Source organism: Osmerus eperlanus, chromosome 5, assembly GCF_963692335.1.
Source record: "Osmerus eperlanus chromosome 5, fOsmEpe2.1, whole genome shotgun sequence".
NCBI classification, from domain to species: Eukaryota; Metazoa; Chordata; class Actinopteri; order Osmeriformes; family Osmeridae; genus Osmerus; species Osmerus eperlanus.
The window spans coordinates 11312314-11329860 of NC_085022.1; the positions used below are offsets into that span (position 1 = coordinate 11312314).

Sequence of the window (17547 nt, forward strand, 5' to 3'; positions counted from 1 at the left end):
AGTATGTATTGGATGTTTTACTATTTTATTTTACAAAATTGTCAAAATTGTCAAATAACATACTAAATATAACAGTTTTCACACAGTACACACCTTCTAACATGATCGCTCTCAGGCTCAGCACTCACACTTTCACGTATACACCACTGACTTTGTCTACACATCTCAACAGAATTATAAACAAACCACTTTTTTCTACAATATTTGAAGAATGCCATAAACATCTAAATAAATGAGGCACAATAAATAAAACTGTAATGTGATACATGCAATTCAGATCAGCTGAAGGTAAGTTATTCTAAATCTTAACATCAACGATGGGTCATTCCAACAGTCTGTACATCAGTCTCATACTTATGTCTTAGTTCTGAAAGCCTGACCATGTGCCTAAATGATATAATCTGTGTTTCTGTAAACCCATTTATACTCCTCAACACTGTAAAGACTTTGTAAATACATTTCCACAACATTACAACAACCAATAAAGGAAGTAGGCAAATGGGATTGGTGGATTGTAGTTTGATTTCCACATGTGACCCTGTTGTTTTCCAAATAAATCTACAGGAATTCAAATAGTTAATCCAAAAGCTACCAAAAGACATGTTTGCAAAGATTACACAACAATTTGTTCAAGACACAAAATGTATGCAGTTCCCTAGCACATGCACGTATGTGCATAGATTTTAGAAATACAATGCTACAGAAAAAAACTCAGTGCACATGTAATGCATGCTGCCTTGATTCAGACAGGTTTAACAGTTGGTTGACATCATGAGTAAATAAGACCACGTATACCAAGGCACATAGAGTACATCCCAGATGTACAGTACATGGTTGTTGGTGCTTTTATACTTGTTCCTACATCAGCAGTAAATAGTGTGTTTATTTAGCACCACTGTTTTGAATACAACCTCAAATGTAAATCAGAGGTCAGAGCATGGACTCTGGAGACCTGTTCCTCAGTGCTGTAAACTCCACCTATATGCTCCAGTTATCTTTAAACTGGAAAAGGGGCAATTGTGTAACAGTAAAGTCAGCAATTAGGTATTTCACAGTAAAGTTACACAACAACACGATTGGTCATTGACCTATTCCCTGTTTTACACATAAAGGATTCAATACTTATTGCTTTTGTTTTGATGGTTGCTCAGGTATATGTGCTTTTACATCTTCGTAATGTTGAAGCGCCAAGGTAACCTACAATCCTCTGTGTTTCAAAATCAAATGAAAGTTGGGTTTGACATGTCCTGTTTCTACCTTATGGTGACATCCTTGGAAATTTCAACCATCTTGGGCCTGTCTTCTGTCTCCTCTGTCTTTCGAACAACTTTGGGGCTAGAGTTGGTCTTTCTGACCGTCTGTGGACTAGAAGTGTCTTTTTTGGCTGTTTGAGGACTGCCGAGTCCCTTTCTTTGGATCTGGGGACTGGAGCCTTGGCCTAACTTGCGGTTGAGCAGGGGGCTCCTGGAGCCTTTGATTTTAAGGGGTTGCTGCAGGCTGTCCATGACTTTCAGGCTTTGTAGACCAAGAAGCCCACAGTAATAGTTACACTGATGCTGAGTCAAGAACTGTTCAAATACATTAGGAGAGCCATTGTCTGTAAGACCTTGATACCTGCAACACAGAAATACTTCAGAAAATAGTATAATATGAGATGGACTATGAGCAATATTTCACATAATAACAATCATTATAGAGTTATAAAAAGACCTCAAAGAGTACAATTCAAAGAACAGTAATACAGTTATAGATACAAACCCTTTTGACTTGGTAGCCACTCTAACATTAGTGATTTTCATTCCAACTCCTAAAAAACAGAACACATAGATTATTTTCTTACAACAATACCTCAACAGTCTTTAACAAATACATAATTAATCTTGATTCATAACCACTAACACTGTGAGTCTTACCTTCTAGTTGAGTGACCAGTAAGTTGCCATGTGTCCACTGGTGGATCCAGTGCTGGAAAGTGCAGCATTTCTGCTCCACCTCAGAGATGGTTCTTGTGATCAGCCTGCCTTTAGCATCCATCAGACAGTACTTCAAGTAAACTCCGTTTACGTCAGCCTCCACTGTGGCATACGGCACTGAGTTTGCAGGGCGGTACATCAGATACTGAGGAATCACTCTGTTTGGATTCACAAAAGAAGTAATTTTTACAAGCGCAAATAAAATGTAAAGTAGGTAAAAGGTGGAGATATAATGTCTTTGAAATGTTCATAATTTGCTTGTATAATGAGCTTGCTGGGTATGTGAGGATAGACAAGAACAATGTTTTTTAACCATATGAAAGTAGTATTAGTGGCTTGTAGTATTTACTTACTCGAGTGCTAAGCCAAACTTTTCAATCACCCTTGCCTCAGCAGCAAAGATTTTACAATATTCCCGAACTATGTTTTGGATTCTGCACTCCTGGAGAGAAAAAATTACAGACAAACATGGTTTTTCTATCAAAACCCTTCATTTTCCATATTTGCTGCATAGATTTGTACATTTTGGGGACTGCATTAATAGTTGTAGTCTGCAAATAATCAAGAATATGCAACAAGTAAGCTCCAGTATATGGGCTTGCAGTCAAAGTCTTTTAGACATTTATACAAACTACCAGACGGTCCCACTATACAAACTACCAGACAACAACTTTGGTGACTGGGACCATCTACTATAGACAATGATTCATCTTACAGTTTCACTTAACCGTCCTGTTATGTTCAACCTTAAGGAACAGCAATAATGTTCCCAGGTCAAATTGAGTTGGTGCCTGTTTAACCATGCCGAAGTACAAAAAACATTTTCACCATAAATATTATCTTTAGCTCAATTACTATCAATTTAGTCAATATTTAGTTTAAGAACATTTTTCACTTCTTACAGACGTTTTTCACTCCTTCACTTGTTGGGTGTGCTCAAGCCTTCGGCGAGAGCACAACCTTTGTTCTCTCACATATATATTTATTGTGAGAATGCTGTTAAGCATTCTGCTGTTAAGCATTCTCACTATTGTTTTCCTGTTTCTCTTTATTGTGAGAATGCTGTTCAGCATTCTCACTATTGTTTTTCAACTTCTTAGTTCTTCCGCCGTTTTTTGGCCTTTAACTCGTTCTGCATACTTTAACCGATTCCTACAACTTTTGTATCAAAACGTTCAGCTCCTTCAGGAGATGATGGCTATGACTTTTGGTATTTCTCACTTTTATACTTTTTAAGACATTAAGGTTTTTGTGCAAATTATTCTCCCATTAAAAGTAATGGTAAATCCTTTCAAATCATTAAAAAGCTTCCTCCTCTTTCAAACGTAACTACTTCAGCTTACTTTCAACTAGAGACACCATTCAACCTTTAAAATGTTCACAAGACATTCAGCTATTCCCAAATGATTCAGCTTTTTCAAATGTTCAGCCAATTTTGAATTATGACAGTTTGAAATACATTAAAATGTTTGCTCCTTCTTGATTTTTATGAATGAGCAGCAAGCAGAGTGGCACACTCTGCTGGCTGCTCTTTTTCTGATATTCAACTAATTTGTCAAACAAATTCCTCTAACGTTCATATAGTTTAACTTACAGAAACAAGTTATACCTTAAAATGTAGGAAAAATTGTCCTCTTTCAGCCAATGTAACTACTAAAGAGCTCACATTTACAGATTTTCAGCTATGAGCCTTGAAGCGAGAGCAGCCTTTCAAATTCTCTCACTAACTTCAATGGAGAGGTGAGTAAAATCAGTCAGAGAAAGCAAGAAGGAACAAGATTTTGAAACTGCCGATAGAGTCGTATTTCTGACCGCATAGACATATAAAGGACATCTCTGATTTCGGCAGAGTCTTGGGTCTCGGAAAATATCCTTATATTTTGGATTGGACGTATAGTTTTGCGTCTAGGTCAACTTGTTTGAGGTGTGGATGCTAGGTAAATGTTCGTTTTTCTCTCTGCCTAGCTCGTTAGCTATCACAGCTGCGCCATCACCGTGGCAACCAAACAAACAAGCACCAGGAAAGCAAAAGGAACACGTTTTTGAAACTGCAGGTAGAGTCTATTTCTGACTGCACAGACATATAAAGAATATCTCTGGTTTCGGCAGAGTCTTGGGTCTCGGAAAATATCCTTATATTTTGGATTGGACGTACAGTTTTGCGTCTAGGTTATCTTGTTTGAGGTGTGGATTCTAGCTACATTTCTCTTATTCTCTGCCCTCAGCGCGTTAGCAATCATAGCTGCACCATCACCGTAACGACAGACACGCACCACTCAGTCTCTCACACAGGTGATTGGTACGTTTACTTGACCATGAGAAACACGATTACTAGCAATTGTCGGTTTATGCCAATAATACGATTACTCCGTTTACATGTGTAATTAGTTATGCGATTACTCAATAAACGTGTCTACATGATTCTTTTTTATTAATCGTTGTATGCTCCACGGACAACTTGCACCATCATCCTTCTGCAACAAAGTGTCGCCGTGTCTTCCTGTATCGGCTCTACTGCTGTATGTTTCATTCCATCAACACATTGAATCCTACTAAGAAAGCCGAGTAAACGCACTCAATGGTAGGCTACATCTGCTACTGCTATTACTATCCCAACTATAATTTCAGCTGTTAAAACGATAATATTCTTGTTCCGACTAGCTAGCCTACTTCTACTGTTTAACAGTTCAGCTTTCAGCTTCTCCCGCATTGTAGGCTATTTTAGCTCTTAGCTTTGTTAAGATGATGCAGATGATGCAGTTCAGCTTCCACACTGCCTCTTTTGTGTCACTCACACATTTTTGAAATTCATTTCAGCTTGCGGGTATTTTCTCATTTCTCACTTTTATACTTTTTAAAATATAAAGGTTTTTGTGCAAATTATTCTCCCTTTAAAAGTAATGGTAAATCCTTTCAAATCATTGTTGGAATGCTGCTCCAGCCCCTTTCAAAAATACCTTTCGGTTGCTTTGAAGCTTCAGCTTATAACTTTCTACTAAATTTTCACTATTTTCAGCTTTTTTAGCATGGTCAGCTATCCCCATTCAGGTTTTCAGCATTCTCACTGCTGTTTCGCAGGAACAGCCTTTTCTAGTTTATTATTGGGTGTGCTCAAGCCTTCGGCGAGAGCACAACCTTTGTTCTCTCACATATATATTATTATTATTTTATTTATTTTTTATTTTTGCCCCCCTAAAACTCAGTCAATATTTGGCCTACATAGACAACATAGGTGTCAAAAGTTTCGTCTTGGTAGCGATTGAGTTGCTTGTATTGGAATTTACGTTCCGTTGCATGGTTTGGGCTTAAGTTAAGTTTTTGTGGCGAAAAGTGAAGCTAACGGTGGCTAATTTGCTAGCCACAGTCACTGACGTTACTAACGTCACTACATCACTAACGTCACGAAAACACGCGTGACTACCTTTGGCAGAACATTCGTTTTGCATCTGTTAACTTGGGGGATAGCTAGGCTAACTATAGCTTTACTGCAAGGCAGCTGCAGAAACGCCACAAGCAAAGAGGCCAGGGTGATAACTATTTACTCATTTTACTTTGTGATATGACACACAATTGTGATGTGTAATGTACAGTATAAGCTGATATTATTAAGGAAGTACATCTACTTTCGGAAACAGTAGTCTACTATTTCACTGAAGTATTAGCATCATGACATTAGCCTGTGTTGCCCGGGCAACACATACTACAGTGGTCTATGATGTAGCGTTATCTGTTTTCAATCGTTAAAATAAACATTCCTCACATATACATTTTCGTTGTAGGATTTATTATGACATTAGATTATAAGTAAACGATTTGTGAGTGAAATTATCATTACCTGTGGTTTCAATCCAGTGTATCACTGCAACGCTGTAGCCTACGCGAGACACTACAAAAACATTTACACAGCTGTAGGAAGTCAAACGGCGACAGAACATGTTCGGCACTCCCCTTACTTAAATCAAAAGTCTATCTAACTACTAACCTGAACTTCATTGCCACAGTCTAAACTTTGTCAATCTGTTCATGAAAATAATTAATTTCAGCCTAAACCGTACAACGGAACGTTAAATCCAATTCAACCAACGCAATCGCTACCAAGACGAACACAGCAGTAGTCTAGTCTGTACTACTACTGTACCGTAGTAGTACAATTTACCGGGGCAGCTTCTCCACACAGGGCTATATCGCATTTTGCGTTGTTACTGACAATGATCGCTACCAGTGAGCTTTTTATGAATGAGCGATTTTCCACTAAATAAATGTCAAGCTTATTTACGTTTTGGGGGGCATATTTTCAGTTAGCAGATGGTACTGTTTGAATCGCGATTCCATCTTCTACTGCCGGGTAACGTCGTAGAATAATCTTCAAAGGGGGTTCTTTATTAATGAATGAATGCAATGAGTAGGCTAAATGCATGAAAATATCACGAGAAGGGAAAAACTTAAAAGGACGTTTGAATCATAGAGATTAGGTCAATTTGTACACCGGTCTGCCAAATGTATTCGTTTTGATTCAACGATGAGGCTGCCTCTTGCCTCTTGGGGAAATGAGAAGACATCCATTTCATTCTACACTTCACTCGTATTTTCAGTTGTAAATGAGCAGCAAAAAAAAATGCTTTTAAATCTATGTCATCTTTATAAATAATAAGTATGCATTTTTATATAAAATACAGAAATATCAGTTGTAAAAATGTCATTAAAAAACGGACCCCTGTCCAACCGACGCAAGCAAGCACACCCTACAATTTCCCCAGAAATTGTACCCTCTCTAGTTTTTATTGTTTCTATACATTGGCAAAACCGAGACATTCAACATTTGTTTTTATCTATTATCATTTTAAGATGGCCTTTTCATAAAATGTTGTATCTCCCAATTTTCAAATTTATGCAGGAAACAAATGATGTACTGTAGTCTCTTTCCTCACCTGAATGCTTGAATATGGTGGGTTTTCTATAATCCAGCACAGAGGCCACTATAAATCCATGTAAAACCAGACAGCCTATTGCCTATAACCAATGAATAGTTCATTATGTGTCTAATGACTAATGAAAAATCTGTCAGCTTCCTTAAGCTTGGCAATAATGTTAAGTAGGTTTTGAAACACTTTGAAATACATTAAGGATGGGTACAGTGGCACTCACTTGCTTGGTAATCTCTAGGTTTCTCTCCATAAGGTTGCTCTCCTCTTTGGTCCCATAAGCGATGGGGTTTTGCACTTTCATTATGCAGGTGCTTCCAGACTCAAACACAGGGTCCAGGCCGTAGATTACCTTGACCCTGCTGGCCTTGTGTTTGCAGCCTTCACCCAGATGTGCCTCCTCAGTCATTATACGGCCAAAGAATTTATCACCCCAAAGGCCTGAGTCCGCCAGACCTTTGGAGAATGTCAGTGGGGTCATCTCTATCTCCTCTCCCACTGTAAATGAAGAGAATATCTATGATTTTCTCAGACACTAATATATTGCCATCGCAGCAATATTGTAAAATGGTTAAAATAATGAAAGCCATAGAGGACAATCCTGAATAATTAATTTCTCATTGACTGAGAGGCCTACCTTCTGAGTCATCACGCAAGAGAAACTCTGAGAGAACTGAAAGATAAGAGAAAGACACATTCAGTAATCCTTTGAGCAAATATTTTGGTAATTTGGATTTCAAAATTCCTTTCATGTGGTACAATTTACTGTCAACGCTGAGTAGGAAGTCAGTGGAGTCTGTGCCGTATTCATTCTTGATTGTGCAGCCGTACACTCCACAATCTCGGATTGATGCCTGGACAATAGCCAAAGCGACTTGGCTTTCATCTCCTCCGCTAGGAAAGAGAGGATAAACATGCTAGCTTAATGATAGTTTATTGAGTCTGCATCATCTTAAAGGTTTAGGGCCCACAAGAGGTCGCTTTGAAACAGACAGTGATGTTGTATGTGTGCGTGAGTGGGTTCTGCTGAGTCTGCAGTCAGAAGCACAGATATAGACTTTATTGCCCCCTGGTGAAATAGTGTCTCAGTTTACACTGTTGCTGTCTACTCAAAGATTCACCTCCCTATGCTATAGGTGTGTGGTTCAAGCTCCAATGATATGCTTTGACTATGTGGTTCCATCAGAACTGGTCTTTATCAGACTGGATATAATGGGGTTATTCACAATTTGATTGATAGTATTATATAAGAAGCTGTTATAAAAGTTGTCACATTGATATGGGATTTACCTTCTCTGAACCTCCACTATCTCCTCCTCATCCCTGTACCATTTAATGGTGGAGTCACTGAGTACATTAAAGAACTGGCACCACAGCTTCAAGTGTCCCGAGACATCTGTAAAGAGCTCTCCTCTGATCTTGCGGATAACCTGAGGAGCTAATTGGTGAGAGAGAGGTGACTGCCAGGGTCCCAAGGTAAACGTATACTGTAAACGTTCTTATGTTTCCACTTCCTTTAGCCCATGCCTACCGACATGCAGCATCTATGACCCCAGACACACACAGTACTCTCACAGTGATTATTTACACATGCAAACTACTAAATATAATAGATTGAAGAAGTCACTCAAACATCGTGGTGGAAATATATTTTTAGAATGGTGTACTGCTTGGCAAGTGGTTTTGCATACCTTTGAATGGATTTAGTTTCTCCTTCTCCACAGGTTTGGTCTCGTTAGCTGGATTTTCTGGCTCCTCAACTGTGGTTTCCTCCAGGACTCTAGGGACGTCCAAAGTGGTCTTCCTGCGAGCTAACAGAGGGGAACGCCTCTCCAGTGGTGGGGTTTGGGAACCGGCAGAGGCCTGCAAAAACGCTGCCCTGCGAGCCTGGCTGGGGGACATGTAGGGGGTCTCCTTCTTACATTGGACATCCAGCACGCCTGGCCCGACCATCGCACTCTCTCCCTCCACTCCTTGAGTTTTGGGGATGAAGATCTTGCGGCGAGCTCCAGAGGCCAGTTCCTCAGGTGTGGCAGATCGGATCTGGGACAGACTGTCCCTGCGTTTCAGTCTTGGGCTGCTCTCACAGGACAGGGAGGATGTCGGCGTAGATCCGCCACTAAGCTCATCCCCTGTTTTGTCACTCTGAGAGGAGTCACCCACGGTGATGGCAGGGACGGACATCCCCCCTGGACTGTCTGTTGTGGGAGCAGCCTTGGCCAGGAACCTGCGCAGGCTGGCAGGACTCATCATAGGGGGGGTTGGGTTCTTAAAGCCTAGCCTATCAATTTCAGGCTCAGTCTTGGACTCTCTAGTTGGTTTGACCCTATCAGATGCTGTAATACTGACGCTATCTGTTGCTTTGCTTAGTGAGGGTATGATGGATACTACTTCTGCTGTTTTGCAGGAAACAGAGGGAATGTTGTTTGATATTCTCTCTTTTTCTGTGTCCTGTTTCTGATCACCATGGCATTTGTCAGTGTCAACGGTAGTGATTTTTTCAAGATCACTCTCGACCCCCCTCAACATTTTAAGCAAGGATTCTGATTCGGTATTCTCAATTGTAGGGGGCAGTTTTGTTTCACTAGGACTGTCCTCACAAACAGAAACAGAAATAGGAGGCACCACAAACAAAGGGCTTTTGGGTGCTTCATGCGGCAGTGGTCCATCAAAGGCAGATGGCTTTGCAAGGGAATGATGATCATCATCATCTGTGAGTTTAAAACCATCAGTACAGCAGATATTTATTGTAGGAATCCACTGATTCATAACAGAGAGCCTCGCACTATGTAGATTATTTGGCTTTTCTCCAATGAGTGTTAGTATTTTCTCATCTTGTTGCGCAATTTCCTGTACATTCTTTGCTGCTGGGAAGAGATCATTATCCTGCATCTTTTCTTCAGCGGGTGAAACACCTACAATTACAGGAGACATGGCTGTGGTTTTAACTTCCATCTCTGATGCATCTTTTTCCTCTTTAATTAGGAAAATGGCATGCTCTGATTCCAAATCAGTGAGCGAGAAAGGTTTCGATGGTATTGGCTCTCCAACTTCTGATTTCATTATTTCAATTGGTGGTATTGCAATGTATTCATTTTGCTTGAATTCAGATAGATCTTCCATAACAGAATCAAATATTCTTATTTCTGGAACATTCTCTGTAAATCCTCCCAGGTGAGAGGTGTTGTCAGCTGGCCTGCTGACAGAGGAAGACAAACTAATTTCATCATGCATGCTAACATTGTCTCTTTCTGGCTGTGTCTCTAAACGGTTGATTGACTTATATTGAACATCCAACTTTGTCTGTCCTTCCACCTCTTCACTTTCAATTGCTTTCTCATTTTTAAAGGTAAGTACTTCATTCATGCCCTGTATATTCACATTCTTCATATACAATTCCTGAGCCTTCTCCTCTGCCTTGGGAACCACCGGCACTTGTGTTTCTGCTTTCAAGATAGTTTCTTCTTCACTTTCCCTCAAAACTGGAGTAGCATCTTCTATGAAATTGTAATCACCATTCCCTATGCATTCCTCAAAGATTGGTGTTTCCTCTAGAGTCTTCTGTGAAACTGAGATAGACTCATCTGTTTTTGAACAATGGTTTTTGGTATTCTCAGTAATACACTCCTCTTGTGACTGAATCAACACATTTTCTCCCAAAACAAGAAGAAGCTGTTCTGGTTCAATTGATTCAATTGTTAGTACTCTTTCTATTAAAGCAGGTGTTTCTGAATCAATCATTTGTATGCCGTCTTCTACATGTGGCCATGGCTGAATCTCTTCCATGACCTTCTCTCCTTTATCCTGTATACTTTGAGAATGATTCTCTTGTATCTCATAGTCACTTACAATAATGTTTACATCAACTTGCATTTCTTGAACTTCCATTTCAACGGTTTCATGGCTGTCTATCTCAGTGGTTTCATGGTTGTCTGTGAAGAAGACAGAACAGTCCGGAAGGCTGCCACTGAGAGCCACAGTGGGAGGATTCGACATGTGGCAGCCTGATTCCTGGGTTGACTCTGGGCTGGGTGTATATTCACATGGATCCTGTTTGGGTGCAGCTTGAGTTTCACCTCTTTGCACCAGATGATCCAGCTCTAGTGACAACACTGGAATGTTGACCTCATGAGGGTTTGGGACAACAACCTTGGTGACTGGGACCGTCTGGTAGTTTGTATTGGCAACCTTCAGACGAAGCAAACAGACCTTTTTAGTACAGAATACATCAGTAATCTATACAAACTTTGTAATAAACTCCATAGAACATACAGCTACAGTACACTTCTGTATCTACATACATCATAAGCCTGGGCAGTCAAATATAATTCCCTTACAACTGAGAAACAAATTATAGTAATCAGTTATCAACCAAAATTGCCAAGCCTGAAAGTAGCATAATACATTAAATGATTAACAGTAGAGTTAGGTCTTAAACTGTTAACAACTTAACTGCTTTGGCAGTCTGTCAAATACAGACAAAGGTACTAAATAAACTGGTCGTACACAACCCATACCAGATATACACAATTATTTGAATATTATTCAATTAATATTTTTATGTGGGACAACTGATTGCATATTTCTATGTTTACAGCCTAGCAACTAACCACATTTGTGTAAATGTATTTCATGACGTTTCCTCATTCACTCAGGTTACATCACTTTTGGAAGGTAAATAGTTCCTATTTTGTCCTCACAAAGAAACATCCTAGCATGTGGTCATGAAATGAATGGAGTGTCATCATCAACAACAAAGAGTCTAAACAAAAAGTGTTTAAACAAATGACAATACAATCATTATATTATATTCTGCGCATCATGCAGCTACATTGGAACAATTGTAATGTTGAAGGACAATATTTAAAGGGACTATTTGTGTTACTTTATCCAAGTTTGTTTTGAGATTATGAGAGTAGGATATTGATTGACTAAAAAAAATATTTAAACAGGTGTAATATCAACACAAAGACCATAAACTCATCCCACTTACTAATGTCACATGCTGAGCACATATTCATATACTTTATTGCCTCATCCTTCAAGCAATGTTGACATAAATGTTTCCTGAGTGGAAGCGCAGTATAATACAACAATGTAACATCCTCTCAGAACGTAAATAAGAATCAGTGTCAGACTACACACGGAAGCTAGCCATGAGCAGTTCCGTGAAAAAAAGGGAACTGAAGTCACATTCAGGATTTTTTGGAGCTCTTAGAATTGTTGATACAACACTGTGTTGTATGACGATAGATGTGATACATCTATCGTTGACTAGATGTGCTCGAAAAGGGGAGTTGCAGTTCCACATTATAGATAAATCTGTCTGCAAAACCACTGCTTGGCAGGTGCTAAGTGTTTGTGCCATACTTTCTGCAAATGTCATTTTTATTGAACGGTAACACAGTGGACAGCAGAATAAATGAAATAAGCTGCTAAGAGGCATAATAAAGTTCATGTCAAAAAGTGTCCCTCTAGAATGGACAAATGCATTTCAGTTTATATTTAAAAAATGAACTTTTAGTTGGTATACGAGAATATAATTTCAACATAACTGCCCATTAACAACATTAAAATACTGTAAAAGCAGAGTTGTTCACTGCTCAGTCACTCTACACATGGAAAGGGCTGCTTTCCTCTCTCCCAGATAAGAAAGGTTTATTTTAAGGCATGGGGGACTGGGGGGTGTATGGAATTCGGTCAATGTGAAGAGGTCCAACGTCCATGCTGGAACCTGTCTCAGACTGGCTCTATGCTCCTTTAAATACTGACTATTAAGTCCTGTGTCTGCACGCGGTTCGCAATGCTGTCCTTGGTTGGACCTTGGTTGGACCTTGGTTTCATCATTGTGACACACAACCGCTCACACTTTTGCACATAGTATCTGGTTTTATACGCTCCCCTGCCCCCAGCTGACATGTTTGTGTTGGTGGGTTCATTGATTTCCCCACTATATTGTGCAAAATGTTGCTCTCTCAAGTGATTCTGACACACTGAAACCCACACTCTCTTCTGTGCAGATAGTGTAATAGAGTATGGCTGATTCACTTGCCCTCTCACTCCTGATACTTCCCTTCGAGCGCTAGTGTGCTCTCTCTGACCCACACCCAAAGAGATAGCTAACTACAAAAATAGCTTACTTATCACTTATCAGATTTGGCATTTAAACACTGTAGCAAAATTTAGTACTGTGGGCCCCTGTTACAGTTTATTTGCACCCAACATGTTCTTAGGATCTGTGCTCAATACTTTGTCTAGCTTTGGCTATCGGCCAAGATAAAACTAATATCTTGAAACACTAACGTAGAACTTATAAATAGCCTTCAGGTGGCTGTGTATGGCAGTGCTGAGCTCTACTCAGCAACCAATAGTGCTGGGTCTTACACTGACAGCAATATGGCGAAACTCACCTCAATGGAGCTTGGAAGAACAGACAAGGATACATTCTGTGGTCTGTCACTGACAACTTCCAAACACATGTCAACAATGTTTTTCTCTTCAGAATCAGCTACATCCTCTAGTGCTATTTCAAAAGTTTTAGGCTCATCCTCTGTATGTGGAATAGTAATCATGTGGTTGTGCTCATCTGGTGTCAACTGTTCCAGTGACACTGGCTGTGTGTCTAACACCACAATTCCTGGAGCCTTCTGAGGCTCATTGACCTCCAATGGTACAGCCTCTTCTTTTGGAGGTTCATACACTTCTGGTTTAACAAACAGTTCCTGTGGATGATGTGGAGGAGGGCTGGGGTAAAGTTGTTTAGGCACTACAGGAAAATCTCTCTCTTTCTCCTCACTGGTCTCTTCATCATGAGAATGACCTTTCTTGTTCTTACCAAAGAAGAAGTCTTTGACACTGTGGAGCACCGAGGAGAGGGATGCCTGGATGTTGTGGTGATCTGACTCCTTGTGTGCCTTGGTCTCCATCTTTGCCCCTGAGGGGGGTGCTTGTGTTGTTCTCTGTAACATTTCTCTCTGCCTTGCGCACTCTCTTTCTTTTTCTCTCTGTTTCTCCATTTCTAGGTCTCTTTCTTTTATTCTCTTACGTTCTTGTTCTTCTGCTAGTGCCCTTTCTTTCTCTTGCTTCTCCTTCTGTGTCTCGCTTTGTTTCTCCATATCGACATCTGCTGAAGAGTTATCCACTTGGACAGTCTTTTCTGACCGTGCAAGATTCTGTTTATCTTCAGCAACCTGGGAGTGAAGAGTCTCTGCCAGGAACTGAGCCAAACTAAGTCCTCCATCATAGGAGTTTTCCCCCCCGTTTCCCTGTACTGTATGGTTGCTGCTGAAAGCCCCAGAATCTATACCATTTGAGACCTTACTCTTCTTCTTGGCTAAGGTCTCTATGGTTGAGTTCTTGGTCTCAACCTCAAGATCAAGGCTTTGGCTCCCGTCCTTTTTGCAGGCCTCAGCACTGACTCCATTGGGTTCTACAGAAATAGCTGCAGGCTGCTCCACAACATCTGCAACCTGGGCCTCTTCCTGTGGTGCTCTGGGAGCCTTGGGGGGCTCTGCCTCTTCTGGAGACATACGCTTCCTTTGAGAACGGTCAGGGCTGCTCCTGACATTCTCTTTGCCCCTCTTCCTACTCTCTTCCAGCTCTCGCTTCTTGTTCTCTGCTTTCTGTTTCAGCTTGGCAAAGAATCGCTGGTGAATCTTGTACTCGCTCATTGTACCCACTTCCAGAACTCCAGAACAGGAGACAATTCCCTTACTGTTGCAGGCTGAGGCCTGGTATATTGCCGCATCATCCACAGTGCAACTGGTAAGCAAAAGAGAGAGAGAGATGTTTCTCATAATTGTGAAAACCAAATGTGACACATTTTAAAATGTTTAAGGAATTGTGACATACTTGTAAATATGAAGTGTGTGGGTTTTTCCATTCTTCCCAATTTCATATTTTGGAAGACCACAATATCTGTCCATCTCCATGTCATCTTTGTACCAAGTCAGTTCTGGAGCAGGGTAACCTGAATATAGAAAGGCATTGCAGATAATGAATTGCAGACAGACAGTGCAACTGTGGAGTAATCCGTTTTCACCTTGTTGGATCTCAACCCCTAAGACCCATAACTTCAGCGTCAGTAATAACCAACTACTGTAGCAACAGAAAAGCTGGTCGTGTTTGTCTTTCAACCTTGTTTGTCAAAGACAAACACATAATAAAAGAGAGTTTCTTAATAAACGTCTGCTACGGGTGTGTTTCAGACGGTTGCATCATCTCTGACATGTGCAAACACATTCTGCTGTTGAGGTTGAAAATAGAACCAATGCTTGTGCCTGCATAAAATCATCTCTCTTTTTTCTTCTTTTATCTGTTTTTATACATAGAAATTTTGAAAACATGAACATTCAGGGGAATATTAAATCAGGGTACCTGAAACCACGCAAGTAAACTTGACATTACAGGTCTCTGACACGGCTTTTGATCTCAGTGTGATATCAAATGAAGGCTGGATATCGTCAGTCAGCTGAGCCATGACAGAACATAATGTACTCCTGTAGAAAAAAAGAGTATTGCTTTAGTGTGGGTTTCAGGTATCTGCTATCATTTGCTCTTTAAGGTGAAAGAGCTTGACAGATCTGAATAACGTTATCCTCTGAATAACCTGTTTATTGTAAACATAAAGTCCTTATTCTTTCAATTGTCATAATGTAAAGGGATTTTTTTTTTAATGACAATTACAGATTGTGAGAAAAAGTTGGAATAACATTCAAGTTTTGTATGAAATAAAAGAGTTACATACAGTACAAAGGGAGTCACAAACAAAAAACAACAACACCATAATAGATGCTCACTTAAGTCAACATGTTCATTTACAGCATTGTTAAAAAGAGACATAGATTTATTGTTTCATACTTGGGGTTAACCAGGACGTTGTGGTTAAGAACATGTTAGTGGGAATAGGTGCTTTAAGAGAATGGTTTACCTCGAAGGTCTGTAGTGAGAACCTGTGTACCTCTGACTTGAGTAGCTATTTAGACATAAGGCAAATACAGGCAGCTCAGCTTATCAGTCATGTCTGTTGGGTCTGTCTGAGTCTTCGACAGCCAACATGCTCTTGCTACAGTAAATGACATGATAGCTATTCTAAAAAGCATGGTCTAATAAAGTGTAGATCCAGCTAGGCTCGGGTTGTAGGCTATAGGTTATAGGCATGAGAACCGGGAAGATAAGGTTGTACACAGTACCTGTTTTCTGGCCTGACGTTGGAAAGGTAAGGATTACGGCTCTCCGAGCGGCCATTGGAAGAGCTGATCTCGTCCTCATTATTAAAGCTGCTGGACCTCCCGTTGCCAGAAAAGGAGCGGGTCATTGGTCTTCTGGAAGTCATTGTCCAATGGCAGGATTTGCCAAAATGTCCAATGTAAAAAATATCTACCAAAAATGGCTAATCCTTTGACTCACAAAAGTTAGGCTTGTTTTGTTGCCCCAGTTTAAAGTAGCAGGGTTTTACCAGTGAAGTAGCAACTAGAAAAGAAGGGGGGAAACCTCAATGATTATGTGGAGTAAGAGGATCCTCTGAATAGTAAATTGAGTCTGCAGATATCTCTTAACAAAACAACATGATAGTAACTGTAAAAACCCAAAGTTTGTGGCTACTACTGTGCTTTGAACAAGCAGTTGCTTTGGATGAAGTTATATATAGGAACAGCCATCAGCATGTAGAGGATAGTCAGTAGTGAAACTTAATCTTGAAAAACTTTTTCACTTCCAATATAATTAATTCCAGTGGTAAGATGAACGTTTTTGAAGTAAAACTAAATCAAATTTGAACTCACTATTGATGTTTTCCAGTGTCCTTTGGAGCCGGAGTCCCAAAAGCAAAGCTCTGAAATTGTCAATCATGGAAAGGCAAATGGTGCCAGCAGGGCCCTATTTATAGCAGGCCTACAAATAGGTGCAAGTGCACATCACATTTTCCGAAACTAGCCATAGACAAGTGGGTAGGAAGCCTAAAGTGAAAAGGCAGTATTTCCCCAAACTAAAAACAGTTAGGCCTACTATCAAAAATTGTATAAATCCTTTCAAGTGTACAACAAATTATGATAGTACATAATAGTCCAGTATGAAACCAATGTTTAAAACCACCCTTTGAATGTTGAGCCATATACCTATAGATCGGTGATGAGCTGTCACTGGGATATAGAGGTGCAAAACGTTGTAATGTTTTCTGGCATTCTGAGTGTACTTTTGAATGTTGGGGGAATTGTTTTATGATGACGCCTTTCATCCAATGTTTTCTCTGGTGTTCAACAGGGACAGTCCGTATTTGATACGGTCTCTCTGTGCCAAAACATCCTCTCTTGCGTAGAGGTTGTAAATTCAGTCATGTGACATTGCTTCATCTCCTAAAGTAAAGTTACTCCAACATCGATTTAGATTAGAAGAGGTGGTGTTTTAAATTCCTTCAAGTTCCACATACTTGAGACATATGAAAGTGAAGTAAAAGAAAATGACCTCAAGTCCCTTTTGAATGACATATTTCCTTAATTTTTATTGTGTGCACATATCACAAGGAATAATCACCCCTTATAAGCGGCAAATGCTGTGCTTCACACTAAACACTCTTTCAATAATATTACAAACACGGCCAAGAAACCAGTCAATGCAGGCCTACAATGATGAATTAGCCTACATTTATTTCGAAT

General features: G+C 40.0%; 1 protein-coding gene across 2 annotated transcripts; it reads right to left on the reverse strand.

Moving 5' to 3' along the window:
• Positions 1 to 8: 8 nt before the first annotated feature.
• On the reverse strand, positions 9 to 17035 carry alpk3a (alpha-kinase 3a). Of its 2 annotated transcripts, XM_062461610.1 has the most exons (15): positions 16678 to 17035; positions 16087 to 16366; positions 15825 to 15869; positions 15272 to 15393; positions 14747 to 14864; positions 13306 to 14656; positions 8587 to 11083; positions 8186 to 8333; positions 7662 to 7789; positions 7533 to 7568; positions 7119 to 7393; positions 2327 to 2415; positions 1914 to 2131; positions 1759 to 1807; positions 9 to 1614 (listed from the first exon to the last, which is right to left on the reverse strand). In XM_062461610.1, the coding sequence occupies exons 2-15, from the start codon at positions 16227 to 16229 to the stop codon at positions 1254 to 1256; spliced, it is 5580 nt and encodes a 1859-aa protein (XP_062317594.1). In that variant the 5' UTR covers positions 16230 to 16366; positions 16678 to 17035; the 3' UTR covers positions 9 to 1253. The 2 variants fall into 2 exon arrangements, with proteins under 2 accessions (XP_062317594.1, XP_062317595.1); XM_062461611.1 differs by lacking the exon at positions 15825 to 15869.
• Between the last annotated feature and the right edge of the window lie 512 nt (positions 17036 to 17547).